Genomic DNA, 16,782 nt, shown 5'->3' on the forward strand with positions numbered 1-16,782 from the left:
GCAGCGGACCTGCCCCAGGGGCAGCGGTGCCCAGCCCTGCAGCCGCGGGCACCTGGAATGGGGATGACCGCAGACTCGGTCGGGGCGGCCCTGCCCCTGCACAGGGGCTCCGTCCGCCTCTCCACCGCCCACCTCAGCCTGCACCCGCCGGGAGGCTGGGCGCTCAGCCGACGAGGCTCCGGGATGGGGTGGCCGAGGGGCCCGCTGCCCCGGGGAGCCAGGCTCCTGCTGGGCAGCGGGTTGTGGAACCGCAGGCCCTGGGCCAGGGCACGGGGCGTGGGAAGGGCCCCGGGCCAGCCCTCCTGCAGGCGCCAGGCCGGCAGGTGCCCTCCACCTCCGGGCTCCTCCTGCAGGGCGGGGGCTGGCACAGACCCTGGCAGACGGCACGGGCGCCCTGGCCCTCTGGTGCCGCGAGGTCTGATGGCTGCAGGGGCGGGGGCTCCCGGGTCCGTGCCCGGTGGGGAGACAGGCACGGCCCAATCTGCGGGCCATCTCGCCGCGAGGGCTCTCATTACACACGGCACAGACCTCGTGCCGACCCGAGCAGCGGGGCCGCGAGTCCACTGGACGTGGGCGAGGACGTGCTGTGTATCTGCCGTCCTGAGGCACCGGCCCTGCTTCCCTCTGCTCCGCTACGGGGCGGCCTGGACCCAAGGCCGGGACGCCGACCGGCAGAGATGGTCCGCGGGGGCAGCTGGCTGTTGGGGTCCTGGCAATGCTCCCGGAACCGCCTTGTTTCGCGGGGGCCTTTCCCGCGGCCGAGTGGCCAGTGGCGTGGACTGAGGGCAGGTCAGGGCGTCGGTGGTCACCTGGAAGCCTGAACACAGTCCTCCTGGCCTGGGGACACGGGGGGGGGTGAGGGGGCATCCTCAGAGCTCGGGTCTGAGAAGGGGCCGGAGCTCCCCAGCGGCCTGTTGGGGGCAAGGGCGGGGACAGGACTCTGGCCTGCGGGTGCAAGCGGGTGTGTCAGATGAAAACAGAGGGTGAGTGGGGTCCTGCCTGGGTCTGCAGGGCAGCAGACCAGGGGACCACCCAGTGGGAAACGCTGCCCACGCGGCAAGGGGCCCTGCCCGTGACGCGGGCCGGCGGGGGGCAGGAGGGAGGGCCGCCAGGTTCCAGGCTCACGCAGCTCCCGAACCCAGGCTCAGGGTTACCCTGCCCCTTCTTCCTAAACCTGGGGACCCCGTGAGTTCAGGGTGACCCTCCCCCTTATCCCTAAACCTGGGGACTCTCAGAGCCCGGCCGGCCTGCCCCACCCCCGACCAGTGGCCGGGCGGCCTGGGGGCGGCGGGTGTGACCTTGGGGGCGACGCTGCTCCCCGCGGCCTCCCCTGGGGACACTCTCCCAGGGCCAGGCTGGCCTTTCTCACCGAGCGCCAGCCCCACACAAAGGCACAATGGACCGGAGGCCGCTGGCCGGGCTGGGCTCGGTAATCAGGGAAGAATGTGGCCGTGCTGTTTCCCAAGGCCGGGCCGTGGGTGCCGCCCCGACACGGCCATCAAAGCCGCCAAACTGCCTCCAGCTGCTGGCGTGGCTTTCATGTCAGGGGCCAGCCCCGGAGAGGGGCCTCCACGCTGGTGGGCGGCCCGCACCCTCCAGTGGGAACCGAGCCCTGCAAGTAGCTGGGGGTCAGCGGCCCCCTCGGCGGCCCCCCTCGGCGGCCCCAGTCCAGCCATTCCAGCCATTCCTGGGGTAAGCAGCTCTGGGCAGAGGTGAGACGCCGGGGCCGGGGTGGGGGGCTTTGTGGGGGTCATGCCGTGGGGTGACGGGAGCTCAGCCGGAGCCCCACTCTGGACGGGGCGGGTGTGGCTGAGGCTGGGGCTGACCTGGGCCAAGGAGTGCGGTGGAGCGTGGGAGGCGAGTGGGCTCGGCGCGGGCGGGCGGGCAGGGCAGAGCCGCCTGAGGACTGGCACCCCCGGCTCCCTCCCTGCCGAACCCCGACTCGGGGGGATGGAGACTCTGGACGCCTCCTCTAGGAGGCCGGGCTGCTCACGTGCGCTCCCAGCCTCGAGCGTGGTGGGCTGGGCGGAGGGGGCCTGGTTTCCCTCCTTTCCCTTCCTGCTATGGACCCCGTATGTAAACAAAGATGCAATTTGCTTTAAAAAGATAAGGTGATTAAGCTTTTATCAGACGTGTGCTCCGCTGTCCCTGCGACAGAGGGAATCGGGGCGGCGGCAGCGACAGGCCCATCCGGGAGCGGCCCGACTGAGGCTCCCGCGCTCGACGGGTCCACGAGGCGCTTTGATGGGCGGAGGCGAGGCAGTGGGCGCCCGCATTTTGATGTCTTAATGTTGCCTAATTCCTCCTTTAATTTATATTAAGCTTCTTAGCAGCAACGATGAATTCTTCAAAAACAAAAAAGGACCCTTTGCAGAAATCTTCCCCACACTGTGTAAATTGAAATTACAATGCAGCTAAGGCTTTGGCGACCGGGGGTGTGTGGGGAGGGAAAGCAGGGTGCCGTGCGGAAGGAAGGACTTTGTTTTAAAGTGAAAAAGAAAACCATGCTGAAACAGGAAATGACTTGGTTGTGAGCATCAGACAGAGGGTGGGTCATGGGGCGGCCGGGGCAGAGGCGCCCGAGGTCGCCTGGAACAGGCACAGCTGGTGCGGGGCTGCGCCACGCCCGGGGAGCCCCCAACACCAGCGACGGCTCCCGCCCCCCTTGGCCAGGGCAGGCGTGACAGGGCTGTTCCCGGGCTGCAGCCCGGAGCCCCAGGCGGGCCTTGGACCCCGCCATGGCGGTGGGCGCCCCAGCGCGGGGGCGGAGCAGGCCCGGGACCGGCCTCCTGGCACAAGCCTCCAGGTTCTCAGGCCAGCTCCTTCTCTGATCTGCCCTTGGGTCGGCAGCCAGAGATCCTTCCAGAACAAAGACCCGAGCACCCCTCTCAGAAATGCTCAGCCGCTCCTCAGGCCGGCGTCCAAGTTCTCCAGCCTGGCCGTGCCAGCTGTCTCCTGCACACCTGTGCGCCCACGCCCGCGGCTTTGCCCCTGCCAGGCCCTTCTGCACCCCTGCCAGGCCCCCGTCCCGGCACAGCCCCCATTACCCCTGCCCACACACCCCCCCACCCCCGACACACACAGCAGTCCTGAGGCGGCCTGGTCTGCAGAGAACACGCACACACATGCACACGCCTCCAGCGGGGGACCCCGGACACAGGGCCACTGCTGCGGAGGCTCTGGTCAGCTCCTGGCGGCCGCGCTGGCCTCCCCCCGGCTCTGAGCTGGGGGTTCCTGGGTCGGGACGAGCCAGCTGGGGGTACACACCCGCCGGCCCTGCCTCCAGGAACCCTCCTGCGGGGGCCTCCTCCACCCACAGCCCCCTGAGGCTGGTGGGTGCGGGCCCGGGACTTGGCGGCCCCACCAACACGGTCCCCTTCGGCGAGAAAGCTGAATCTGGACACTCCAGACACTCACTCCCTAAACGCGTCCACTAACAGCAGTTAATCTTCAATTAAAATACCTAGAGCAGAAACTGTGATAACTGGTTTAAAAGGTAGAGCTTATTGACAATAAAAGTCTTCTTCATATTGCTTTTCTTAAAAAAAAAAAAAATTCCACGTATTAAAACTGTCATTTTTATGAGTCGGGAAAAAGCCCCGTCCGGGGTAACGACGGGGCACAGAGGCTGGAGTGGTCGGCTCTGGGCCCACGTGTGGCGGCCTGATCGCGCACCGGCCCCGGCTCCAACGTGGGCGGGCGGGCGCCGCTGCTGGAGTCCCGGTTGCCACGGGGGCTTGGGGGTGACAGCCGGGTCTGTCCACACTCCCGCCCGGACAGCAGGGGCCCCGGGGCCCAGCCTCCCTGGCCGGGGCAGAGCGGGCTGGCCGGCTCTCGCGGGCCCAGGGCAGGCAGGTGTTGGGGGGACCAGCCCTCACCTCGGGCGCCCCAGTGTGCCCTCCAAGGCTGGTGGCGCGGTCAGCGCATCCCCACGGCGCGGCTCTGACAGCCGTCTGCCGCGTGACCGCGAGGGTCACTGGGGGCCTGGCACGGGTGGTGACCCTTGCCTCTCAGCACGTCCTGGCCCCCCTGCCCGCACGTCACCTGGTCGCCGCGTCTGGCCTGATCTCTGTTCCTCTCTCCGCTCCTCCGCCCTGGGTCAGCCCTTCCTCCTGGAGCCAGGACCCCCAGTCACCTCCGATCCTGCCACTCAGAAGGCGCCCGCGCCCCACCCAGCGTCCCCTCGAGCCCCATACTCTGGGTGGCAGAGCCTGGAACAGCGCTCCCCAGGCCGTCTCCCCGCCTCCTTCAAGTGAAGCTCAGTGCCGCCGCCTCCGAGAAGGCTGCCCCTGGCCGGGTGCAGTGGCCCCGTCTGTGCAGAGGCATCTGGGGCTCCTTCCTGGGGCTCGTGTTCTCATCAGAGACCAGAAAGAAAAGCGGCAGCCCGGGAGCAGACCGCCTCCACGGCGTCTCTTAACTGCTTGGATCACTCAGCCACTTTCAAACCCAGGGCCCCGGACACGCGAGTCTGCATTTCCACTCGGTCTCAAAGAGCGTGAGGGCAGGCCCCCACGGCCGCACTGGGCCTTGGCGCTGCCGTTTCTGTCACCAGAGTGTCCCTGGACGCACCGCGCTGGCGACCAGCGGTGCAAGGCGCTGGGACAGCCTTGGCCTGCGTCCGGGCTCAGGGCCAGCCGCTCCCCCCACGCAGGGCTCGATCCAGGTGCGGCACCCGGAGGGGCTCAGGCTTGCCTGTGGGGCCCCTCGCAGTCGACAGCGGTGGCCAAGGGCCCGGCCGTGCTGGGTCGGCCGTGTGGCCGCAGAGGGGGCCCCCGCCCTCTGTGCCCCGTCTCTTCACCCTGGCAGGGCCGTCACGGGGCCCACGGGAGCTCACGGGATGCGGAGCACTCAGGACAGTGCCCAACGACAAGCGCGGTCTGCACAGCGCGGAGCACGGACGGGCACACCCCATCAGCCCTGCCGGGCACGCGTGAGTGCCCACAGAGCCGGGCTCGCCCTTGGCCTGCACACGGTGTGCGTGAACCCCTCTGCAGGGCACACAGCTATCACTGCCGTGGGGAGGACGCAGCGGCAGCAGAGAGCTGGGGGCCCGCGAGGGGCAGGAAGGAGCCGGGGGCTGTGCAAACCCACCCGCGTCGGCCGGGCGGGGGGCAGGTGCCCAGCGGGACCCCGAGCCCGTCCCACCGTGGGCGCCAGGGGCCGGACCGACCGCCCTCCCCCGAGGCCGGGGCGGCGGCGAGGACAGGCGTGAGCTCCCCTCGTCTCCGCGTCCAGGCTCACCCCAGCGCGCTGCGAGGGTGCGTGGGGCGAGGGCAAGAGTTGAGAGGCAGGAATTCATGAGTGCAGAGAGCGGCCGGCTTTGGTGGGGTGGGGGCGGGGGCTCCCTCTGCCAAAACAATAATTAATTTTTTTTAAAGCAGCTACAAAGCCATGATTAAGCTTAGGGCCCTAAAACAAGCCCATAAAATCGAAAAATATTTATCTGGAAGGGTGGCAAGTCCAATAAAAGTTTTATGAATGTTTTACAACTGCCCTGTCAGGAAGCTGGCCTCTCAGTCACCCCCCTTCTATGAAAAAACAAGACACACGAGTGCACTCACGGACACACACACACACACACAGGCAGAGACACACACACGGGGGCACAGACTCACACTCACGGGAACAGACTCACACTCACGGGCACAGACACACTCACACGGGAACAGACTCACACACAGGAGCACAGACTCACTCACACGGGCAGAGGCTCACACACGGGCACACACTGGCAGACGCACACGCTCAGACACCAGGCGGACCTCCAGCCCGCACACCTCCTGCCGGCTGGGGGCTGCTGGCTGGGCCTGGGGCTGCGGGGAGAGGACCCTGAGCCTGGGTTCAGGCGGCGGTCAGGCCCGCACCCTCCTCCCGAGCCATGGGCCTGCCGGTGGCTGTAGGCTCTGCCCTTGGCAGGCAAGGCCCCGACCCCCAGTGGGCTGTGGGGAGGACGGTTCCCTCAAGGTCGGCCCAGGGCCACCAGGAGGCCAAAGGCTGCCAGACTTGTCCTTCAGGTCCGGGAAGCGGGGTGAGCCTGGTCAGGGGAAGAGACGGGCGGCCCAGCCTCAGGGCACACAGCCAGGGTGCCCAAAGCAGCCCTGCTGGCTCTGGCAGCAGCTCCGTCCTGAGCTCGTGGACGGAGGCCCGGACGACCCCCCTGCTTGGGGCTGAGCCCTTCATCACAGGCCGGGTCACATGGAGATGGCACTTCCCCCACGAGAGCCGCGCGTTCCTCCGCTCCCAGGGCCCAAGGTGCTCTGACCCCGTTACAGACGGACAGGGGCTGGCGTCAGAGATGGGGTGTAGCAAACAGCAGTCCAGTCTCCGCTTAAATGCTGGGCTGTCCCCTTGCCCTCCGCCCTGGTCTTCCCGTACAGCCTGACACTTAGGGCCGAGCTGGGCCTCCAAGAGGCCAGGCTGAGGACGCAGCTCCGGAGCCCACCGACCGCATCCTCTGTGATGCGAACCCGGGAAATGCCCACCTGAGCTCAGATGGGTGGCGGGCGGGTGGGTCGGTGGGGACCCCTCGGGGACGCAGCATCACGAGGGTCCCTCCTGCGAGACCCAGGCTGGAGCCACAGAAACTGCGGCAACAGGCCTGCGCCAGGGACGCGGCCGCAGGAGGGGGCGCGGGGGTGCGCGGGAGGGGGGTTCCCGGTCGGGCTGGGGGCAGGGCTCGAGCATCTTGCTGGTTTCAGGGGAGTCTCTTCTGACCTCGCTGGTTTCGGGGGAGTCTCTTTTCTTCTTTGTGACCAAAGATTTTCCAGGTTAAAAATAAACTTTTTTTTAGCACATCAAACACTGGTTAAAGGCCAAAGGGTGTGGGGTCCAGTCTGCTGGGGGCCGTCCGTCCGCTGTGGGCGAGGAGGCGGCGGGCTGCTGCCCCAGCCTGCGATGCTGCGACCACACGCTGCCGGAGTGACCCCAGAGGCCACGGACACGTCCCCGACCCCCGGGAACAGCCCGCATCTAGCAGCTGGGAGGAAGCATCGGGCGCTCTGGGGACACTGAGGGGCTGGCCCTGGCCGGGGCAGGCCGGGGAGAGCACAGCCCTCGGCCCCGGCTCTCGCGCTGCTGGGCGGCCTCCCAAGCGGCCCCGGCCTGCTGGGCACAGGAGCCCCGGCACGGCCCGTGGGGTGACCAGGGGCCCGGCCGGGCGCGGGGCCAGCAGATGGTTTCTGTCCATGGGGCCATGTTTATGTTAATTGCAGATATTTTTACCGTATTGTGTTACTCCATCCATCTTTGTGAACGGTCCGTCTTGTAAAATTCTTTTAATGATGTTATTTTTTCTTGCCTATCTTCATCATCTACAATTATTTATAATATCATTGTCTTTGTTTCAAATACCGGGTATAAACATTGTTGTAACAGTTCTTCGATGGGGTTCATATAATTTTTACAATTGCTTAGAAGTGCTTCACCAGCCAAAGAGGTAGGAGGCGGGCCATTCTTCTGGGGAGAAGAGGCACCCCAAGGGCTCCGCGCTCTGTGACACGTCCCCCCGGTCAGGATGCTCTGGAGAGGGGGGCGTGGGGCTGGCTCGGGACGGGCCCGAGCTGCCGCCCCGGACGGAGCCAGAGCCGCACAGGCCCGCGGGCGAGGCGCCAGGGGGGGATGGTTTGTTTCCCTTCACGGGGGTTTTCTGGAGCCTCAGCGCTCCCCCCTCACCTGCCCGCAGCCCTCTTTTCTCCCTGCCAGGCCGCTTTCTGGAGTCTCCTCGGCCGGCCGGGGACAGGACCTGGTGGGAGGCTGCTGACCGCCCGGGGATCCGCCTGGGGTCCCTGCCCTGATGCAGCCGGGTTTGGCCCGGGTGGGGCTTGCCTGGGCCTCGGGCAGAGGCTCTCCAGCCCGCCGGGACGTAGCGGGGGCTCCCCGGGGGGTGTGCAGCCTCCCCGCGCACCACCCCACACCCCCCCAAACCCTGGCCGCCTCTGCTCAGACGCGCAGGGGTGCCCTTCTGGAGTGCGCCCACTTCCCTCCCACGGCTCTCACCAGCCCCCGGCCCCCTGCGCTGCCCTAGAGGTGGGGCTCGCGGCCCGTGGGCCCTGCCCTCGGTCCAGCAAAGGGTTACTCATCCTTCCAGGCGGGAGGAGCCCGCGACCCTCACTGCCTCCCCGGCCTCTCGATGGTGGGGCCCGGGGGCGGCAGGGGCTGCCTCCCGTGACCCTGGGAACCCCGTGGCCCCTGGGAACGTGCTGAGGGTGGCCCAGGTCTGGGCTCGGTGCAGGCGTCTGAGCTGGGTGGGTGGTCTCCTTGTCTCTGGCCCAGAGTCGCAGACGCACCCACCAGGCTGGTTCAGTGAACGCCGCGTGCCAGAGGAAAGCAGAGAGGACCAGAGCCGCCCACAGTCTCCCGCCGCAACGTCCTCACTCGGCTCCTCCTCTCTTCTCTGCAGGACTTGCCTTTCACGCAGTCGGGCAATGCGGCTGCATGCGACTTCATGTTCCGAGTCCTTTCAAAGGTGACGTCAGATGTCAGCCACGCTGCCCCCGCCTGCTCCGGCCACGGCCCCCCGCGGGGGGACCAGCTCCCCCGGGAGCCCCGGGCTCCTCCGGGGACGTGACGCTCCAGGCCGGGCACCGTCCTGCTGGCTCCTGCTCCCGGGAGGGGCCCTTCCAGGCGCCCCGGGTGCACGGGGGGCGGGGGCGGACGGGGCGACTCAGCTCGTGCCACAGGTGTGAGATCTGAGGAGCGTGAGTGTTCAGGACGCTTTTCTTTCCACTTTCCCCCAAGGATCAAGTTATTAAAAAAGGTTGCGAAGAAAAAAACCCTCACAAAAGACCCATCTCACAGACGAGGAAACCGAGGCTCAGGAATGCTAAAATTCCAGCAGGATTTCAGGGCGGGTCTGACAGACCGCGGGCCCTAGCTCTCTGCGGGAGCCCTGATTCCTGCCTCCCGGGCTAGCTGGGCTGGGAACCGGCTCACACGCAGCCGGCAGTGCTTCATAAAGGCTGGCCTGGCCCCGGGGGGCGGGCGCCCCAAGGGGCCGTCCCAGGCACAGGCTCCTGAGGGTGCCCGAGGATCCACGGCAGGCGGTGTCTGCAGGCGGGACGCGGCGTCCGGGATGGTGTGCGCGGGGAGGGCGCATCTTACAGGAGAGAAAACAGTTTTATCTCAAACCCAAAGCCCGCTGAGTGAAGCCTGCAGGGACACGGCCACACCCGTGACCAGGACGCCAGGCCCCCCGCCCCCGGCACCAGCGTGAGCTTCCACTCTGCGCACACGGTCGCCTGTGCCGCGGCGGCCTGCGCCTGCTCAGACCATCGTCCAGGGGGTGCTGAGAACGTGAACCCAGTCGACACCTGCCTCTGGTGCCGCCAGGCTCCCACCCCGGGCTGACCCCACGGCCAGGCTCCGGGTCCCTTGGAGGCGCCACCTGGAATCCGGGGAGGGTCACCGGGTGCCAGCGATGCGGAGCTGGATGGGGGTCCTCGTCGCCGCCGGCAACGTCCCCCACCCTCACCACCCACGCAGGGAGGCCGGACGGATGGGGCCCTTCAGAAGGCGCAGTTTTGTCAACGCGGGCCCTTCAACCGTGAGCCCCCGGACTTGGGGGAGCTCCTCAGGTGTCACGGGGAGGGGCCGCCCCGCAAGCCTGTCCCGCTTCAGGGTCTCAGGGGGCAGTATCCACGGCCCCACAGGGCGCTGCTCACCACGGACATGCAGCCCTGAGGCCCCCGCGTCGGTCCTGAGGTTCAAGCAGGCGTCACGGGTCGCAGTGGCCAAACCCAGCCCAGAGACAGGTTTCCTGCAGTTCAGACCGTTCCAGGCTTTCATCAGTAAATTCTACATAAACTACATCACATGAAATCTGACTCCCGGGCCTGATTCCCGTCGAGTAGGAGCATCTCCCTCGCACCTGCAACCCAGCCTCCGATGCCCGGTCTGGCCCTGTGGGCTGCAAAGTCCCAGGTGAGGCCCAGCACGCCTGGGCCTGGGGTGGAACAGGACACCCAGAAGGCTCCCCAGCCTCCTTCCCGGCCTGCGGAGCAGGCGGGAGGCCCATCCGCCACTGCAGGCCACCGTCCCAGAGTAGTGGGACCACAGGCAGCAGACGCGCGCCATGACCCAACGGAGACCTGGCCCGCCTCAGACCAAGTGGGAGGCAGGGATGGGGTGGCAACCCCGACCCCAGGGAGCCACGTGCCCCCCGAGCTGCCGGTCACCCCCGAACTGCTGGTCAGAGTGGCTCCATGCCCCGCGTGGGCTGGCAGACACGCCCTGGGCGCTCAGACCAGACGCAGTGCCCACAGCCGCCGTGTCCAGGACCCACTGGCTCTCGGGCACAGCGCGGTGGGAGCAGAGGCCACGAGGCCCCGCGGGCTTAGCCTGGCAGGGTGACCGCACCCGCGAGCGTCAGGAAAGAACCACACTCACCAGGGACGTGGACCTTGAACTTGCCGCTCTGTCCGAAGGCGCTATCGATGACGCCCAGCTCGCCGGTGGACAGGTGCACCCTGAGTCCCACGAACAGCTGGATGTTGGTTTCCTTCTTGAACAGGGAGCGGCCGATCACGCTGTGGTCGTCCAGCACCTGCGCCCACCCGCCCGGGGAGAGCGTCAGTGCCGGGGGAAGGCTGGCCGCCACGCGCACGTGCGCTTGGCCTGCGTCACCACCGACGATCGGCCCCCTGCCCCGCCACCCGCAGGGACACGCGGAGCTGACGGGCGCCCACAGCCACCCCGCCCGCCCGTCCTGGAGCCGACAGCTCCTCAGGAAGGCCCAGGGGGTGCCGTCCGCTCCCAGCCCACCCCACCCGTGCTCTGGCGACCTCGCAGCCCCAGCCCCCTGCCGGGTCCACTCCACAGCCTCCACAGAGAAGGGGGAAGCGGTGTGTGTGTGTGTGAGCACCAGCTCTACCGGGCCTCGGGGTGCCAGGGAGTCCCCTCCTGCCCTCTGGCCCCGGGCACGGCCCGGGCAGCACACAGAGGCAGGCTGTGCGGTCAGTGGGGACCTCCTCCCGGGGCCCCACGAGCCAGGCTCAGGAGCATCGCACTCCTGCCCATGATGCCAAGATTTGACCAAGGACCCGGGTGGGCTGCTCTGAAAAGCAGAAACTGCCCCATTTACCCTAACAACCTTTCAGAAAAACACACCCTACCCTGCTAGATTCACCAGCCAAATACCAGGCATGTGCGCCCCGCCCCTCCGGGTGACGGGTGGACGGTCCACGGGCCACGCAGAGAGCCGTCAGCCTCACCCCCACGGGAACTGCTCCGTGCCCTCGCGCTCGCAGACCCGGCCCTGCCCTCCGCGTGGCAGCCAGCAAGGCTGTGTGAGGGGTCCTGGGCTCGCGGCGCGTGGACTGCACAGAGCGGCTGCTCTGACCCCAGAAGCGGGGAGTCTGGGTGAGCAAGCGTCACCAGCCTCGGAGGGCGAGGGTGCCTGTCGCCTCCGCAGGCCCCCAGCTGCAGCCCCCAAGGAAGGGCCTGCATGAAGCCCGGTCCCAGCCTCGCAGGGGGCCCGGTCACCAGCAGGGCCAGGACAACAGCCAAACGGACCCGTGGGTCTGGACCAGCCGTGCGCGTCACCCCCCCAGGGGCCGGTCCCGAGCTCGGCCTCGCTGCTGAGGCTGCTGGCCAGAGGGGGGCCCTCAGAGCCCCGCGGGCCCGCAGGCACTCGTCTGCAAGGGCTTTCCCGAGCTCAGGGACAGAGTCTGAGCGGCTTGCGGATGCGGAGCTTGATGACAGCGGAGACAGACACCCGCCAGGAGCCCTGAGGGGCCAGGGCAGCCCCTGCACCCGGAACACAGCCTCCAGCAGCGACGGGGTGTGGCCGTGGGTCCCAGCAAACCTCTGCTGCAGGACTAGCGTTCACTGACCCCTGGGGCCAGATGGTGAGGCCTCCTGCAGGTGGCGGGCAAGCTCATCTCCACACGCTCCCAGCCTCAGCAGAGCCCTCGGGGATCAGACACCAGCCCGTCCCACGGGGAGGCCGGCTTCCCCTTCAGTCCGCCCCGGGATGTTGGGCGGGGACCGCGCTGAGCCTTGGCACTGAGACGGCTCCGAGGGGCCGCAGCATCCACCAAGGACCCACCTGGCCGGTCAGCCCCACGGCCATGGGCCGCTCCCCAAGCGCAGCGAGCCTCACACGGGGTCCACTCGGGCGCGTGCCCTCTGCCCCGGCCCCCGAGCGGGACTTGGCTGGCGGCATATGTAATCACGTTGTCACGCGCGTGTGTCTCTGGGCCGGCTCTGCGGCGCGGCCTGGGACTTGCCCGAGTCCTGAGGCGATTGTTCTCACTCCAACCGGAGGACGGGCGCCGGGACGGGGGCGGCCACGGGAACGGGGCCTGTTCCGCCTCCCCAGGCCCTGCAGCCTGTGCCCGGGGCCTTGCTGAGCCTCGGGGGCTTCTCCTGGAAGGGCTACTGTCAGGAGGGGATGCTGGTGTCGACCAGAACGGGGGAGACCTGGTAGCCAGACAAGCACCCAGGGGCCAGAACCTCGGCCGGCAGAAGCTGAAGCTGGGGGCTGCAGTGGGCGCAGGGGTGGACGCTCCTCTGATGGCCCGGGGCCAGAAGGGTGAAGTGCCTGGCCCGCAGAGGACGCGCACTGGGAGGGCCCCCGGGGAGACCCCTGCCACCAGTGGGCCCTCAGAGCCACCAGGACCGGCAGCGCCCAGGTCCCCGGACGCCCATCCTTTCCAGCCTAAGGAACACGCTGCCGTGACTGCGCCTTCCCCAAGTGCAGGCGGGGCAGCCAGGCCCTTCCCCGGGCTCGGCACCCCTCCTGGGGCACAGGACACGCGTGTCCCCGGCGAGGGGGTCGTAAGGAAGACGCAGCGTCTCTGGGGGCGACTGGTCCCATGTAACCCCCCCGGGCAAACCCAGGGCTGGAGACTGGCCCTCAGGTCACCTCACGCTGTCGGGCGGCTTCTAGGGGTCTCGGGGGCTCGGCTCCGGCCCGAACGCCCACTAACCGGATGCCCAGGCCCACTCCTCAAGACCAAGGCCTGCCGAGCACCCAGGGCGCTGGCCAGCAGGGACAGGCCCGGTGTCCACGGCCCCAGCTCACGGGCCCTGCCTCCCTGACTGTCCCGTCGCTGGGCGCCGAGTGGGCGAAGGGGCACCAGAGCACCGCGCTCCAGGACGAGAAGCAGGTGGACACTTGCTGGGCACCGCGCGTGGGCCGGGTTCACCTCTCGGGCCAGGCCCTCCCACGCGGGCCCTCACCAGCTTTCCACCAGCTCTGTGAGAGAGGCCACAGCTTCTGTGCTGGGGGCGGGGGTGACTGGTCCATGGCCGGGTCAGGCCAGCGCCTGCTCGGGACATCGGATCCAGAGCCAGTGCTTTCCCCCGTGGCCAGCCGCCCTGACCCTCTGCCTACACAGAAAAAACCATTTTCAAAAGGGAGCTAAGAGGCACAGGCTATTAGGCGCCACGGGGAAGGCTGGAGAGACCCAGGCGCTGGGCGGGGCTGGCACTCGCGGGCGGCCGTCCGATCTCCCCGAGGGCGGCTCTGCTCAGCTGTGGCTCCAGGAAGAGTCTCCATTTCCCCGAGCGGCCTGGGAGCCAGGTGGGGCCAGGGGGCCGCGGGCAGCGTTGCTGGGCAGCAAAGGGCCCACGCTGGCCAGAGGCAGTCTCAGGCCGCCCGCGTCCGGGCCGGCGTGCTCCCTGGGGCCCCGGGCACAATTAGCACGCCATCACCAGTGGAGCGGGGCGAGCCGGGAGCCGCGGCAGAGCCGCCCGGACTTCAAAGCTGGCCAGCGTGCCCGGTGGCGTCTGCGCGTCCACACTTGGTTGGGCCGATGCCGCAGGCTCCTCTGCCCAGCCCGCAGGCCCTGCCCGTCCGGCGCCAGCAGGGGCCAGGCCCAGGGGGCCGACACACCCAGGCTGACCCCGGCAGGGCGGAGAGAGAGGTGCCAGCTGGGGACCCGGGCAGCTGCGCCAGGAGGGAAGTCCAAGAGGGCAGACGGGGCCCGGTGCTCGGGGCCGGCCCTGCCCACATGGCGGCCCCCCGCCCGCGGCCCTGAGGTGGGGTGCACAGCCCCCGTTTCTCCAGCAAGGAACCTGAGGAAGAGAGACTCGCCAACGCCCTGCTGTGCCAACTCTCACTGAAACTGGTCTGCAGGCAGCCAGGGTGAAGACAGCACCACGCCTTCCAGTGTGGGGCACCCAGGCGGTGGTGCACCAGGGCCGCTGGGGGTCAGGGCTGGGGGCAAGCAGGGGACGAGGCCACAGGGGTCGGAGACGAGGCCACAGGGCCTGCAGTCACGGGCTCCAGGGCCCTGCACACCCCGCCCATCGCCCGTGTCTGCACACACTCAGGGCTGCACCAGGACAGCCAAGCCTCCTCTGCCACTCGGGGGTCAGGACCACGGGGCCTGCGGAGGCCTCGGGCAGACCCCACGGGAGCCCGAGATCCCTGGTGCCGGGGTCTCAGCGTGCGGCTCTGAGCCTGTGGACACCGGTCGGGTCCCAGGCCACCCCTACCCCCATCCCTGACCCCCGGGGCCGACGCCAGGGAGCCACAGGGACAGGGTGGCCCGCACGCGCATCTGCTTACGGCCCAGCGGGCGGGTCTCCCAGGTGGGGCTGCGGGGACAGCTGATGGTGGGGGGCCGCCCGAGGAGCCGCCCGCCCGCGCTGACCAGCTGCACCGGCCGAGCCGGAGGGCGTGGCCCCAGCTCCCCGGCCGAGGGCCATAGGCGCGGCAGGACGGTGTGCTCACCCGCTCCACGACGCCGTGCCTCTGCTTCAGCTTGTACACCCGCAGTGCGGGCAGGGCGCTCTCCGCGTAGCTCCTGTCCTCCAGCCCGTGCAGCAGGACGCCGTGGAAGGCCAGCCGGCATGTGTTGGTGTGGATGTCGGCGTCCAGCCTGGAGCCGATCACCAGGCAGAGCCGCGGGCAGGTGACGGGCTTCTCGAACTCCACCAGGGCCCATTGCTGCCGGGGGCCATGGCCCGCCAAGCCCTGGCCCGCCTTCTCGTTGGCCTCAGCCGTGGCCGGGCCCGGGCACAGGTACTGCTCCTGGAAGAGGTACTCGCGGGAGAAGTCGAAGGAGTCCAGCACGGGCTCGCAGTCGAGGCTGTCGGGCGCGGGGCTGAAGAACATCACCCGGCCCATGACCGTCTCGTGGCCCACGGTGATGTGGAACTTGGCCTTGGTCTGCAGGGGCCCCCGGAAGTAGGGGATCTTCTCCACGGAGATGAGGGCCGCATGGACCGTGTGCAGGGACTCGGGGGCGCACACCAGGCCACGCTCCAGCAGCTTGGGGTCGAACTGGGTGACGCAGATGCCAAGCCGGTCCCCCTGCACGGCCGAGCTGACGGGCGTGTGGAACATCTGCATGGACTTCACTTTCCTCACCACCTGGGCGGAGCAAGAGAGGGGGCGCTGAGTCTGTGCCTTGGGGCGGGGGGCCCAGCGGAGCAGTCCGTGTCCCAGGGCTGCCAGCAGCCATGGGCTCCCGATCAGACGCCCCCACACGGAGCAGGTCCACGGGGTGCCCAGGCCTGGCTGTGGGCGGTGGCCACTGCAGCCTGACTGCACCACTGGGGTCCCCTCTCGCCACCCACCCAGGCTCCGTCCTGCACTTTCTTCCCCAGCCCTCGGTCCAGCCTGCCTCCCCCGCCTGCCTGGCCCTGCCCGGCCGCCTCAAAAGTACAGGACAAACACGGCTGCCCAGAGCCCCGTGGGCAGAGCACTGCCCCAGCGCCTCCCGGCCACGCCGCCCACCGTGCCGCCCCTGCCCACTCGGACCCGCCCGCCGCCAGCCTGCGGGCTGCGCTGCTCCTCGTTCACCAGACACACGGGCCCGGGGCCGCCGTGTGCTGGGCGCTGTTCTGGGCGCTGTCCTGGGTGTGGGGACAGGACCAGCTGTGTCCGCAAAGAACGCAGCACCCAGAAACAGCACTAGGGGTGCGTTCACAGTAACGACGCCTGTGAACATCAACAGAACAGACACGTGGCGTCCTGTGTGTAGGTACGTGTGACTGACGCCCACAGTCTGCGCGTTGCTCATGCCCTGCTTGGAGGAAACGACGCCGCAGAATGATGCTGGGGCCTCGGGCTGGGGGCTGCGGGCGCCCGGTCTCCGAGGTCGGGGTGTGGAACCCCCGTTTCCCCCTCCTTGTGGGGTGCTGGGCTGGCGAGAGCTACTGGAGCCTGGTCCTTCCCTGCGGAGCCTGAAACGCCAGTGTTTGTTTAAAGAGCATTAACCACCTAACCAGGAGGTCAGGGGGCAGAGAAAGTGAGAGGCACGGTGTCAAGAGCCACCGTCAAGATCAATCAGACAGAGACACGAGGCACCCCGAACGGTCCGCGCGGGCGCCGGGACGCGGCCTTCCAGGAATGCAGCGCGGGGTGACCGCGTGACCGCAGGGTGTCACCTTACACCAGCCCTGCCCGGCCGCCCCACGGGCCCTCCCCAGCCCCGCGATGCGCTCACCGCCCTCCGCAGGGTCCCGTCCCTGCAGCGTGACTGCCACAGCGTGTGTGCGGGGGCACCTGAGCCTCCACGGGGGACGCGCCCACAACACGCGGAAGGACCCGTGACAGCCGCAGAGGCAGGAGAAGGGGGCGGCGGGGGCGGGGGTGCCGTCTCCTGGGGCAGGAAGGCCCCCGGCGCGGTTCCTGGGAGGGCCAGCGGCCTGCAGCGCCGCGGCCTGTCTCCCTGGCAGCTGAAGCTTCCACGGGGAGGGGAGGAGGAATACCATTGAGCAAGCCAACACTTTTTCAAACTCAAGTTCGTGCCGGCTAAGCAGTTTGGCCCTTTCTGATTAATACACAAGTCTTACCATCCTCTGGGTCAGTTATTCTTCATAAAACCCTAC

The 16,782-nt window shown here is 68.4% G+C and overlaps 1 protein-coding gene across 2 annotated transcripts in view; it reads right to left on the reverse strand.

Annotated features, from left to right (window-relative positions):
• The window catches only part of EEFSEC (eukaryotic elongation factor, selenocysteine-tRNA specific), a 109,008-nt gene that overhangs the window by 1,637 nt on the left and 90,589 nt on the right, over window positions 1–16,782 (reverse strand). Inside the window, exons 5-6 of one of the 2 annotated variants that reach the window (XM_065934035.1) lie at window positions 14,678–15,319; window positions 10,384–10,540 (exon numbers count right to left, since the gene is read on the reverse strand). In XM_065934035.1, coding sequence (XP_065790107.1) covers window positions 10,384–10,540; window positions 14,678–15,319 — 799 coding nt within the window. The remainder of the gene's footprint in view (window positions 1–10,383; window positions 10,541–14,677; window positions 15,320–16,782) is intronic. The other variant, XM_065934036.1, reaches the window with a different exon arrangement.

This window comes from Muntiacus reevesi, chromosome 4, assembly GCF_963930625.1.
Source record: "Muntiacus reevesi chromosome 4, mMunRee1.1, whole genome shotgun sequence".
NCBI lineage: Eukaryota > Metazoa > Chordata > Mammalia > Artiodactyla > Cervidae > Muntiacus > Muntiacus reevesi.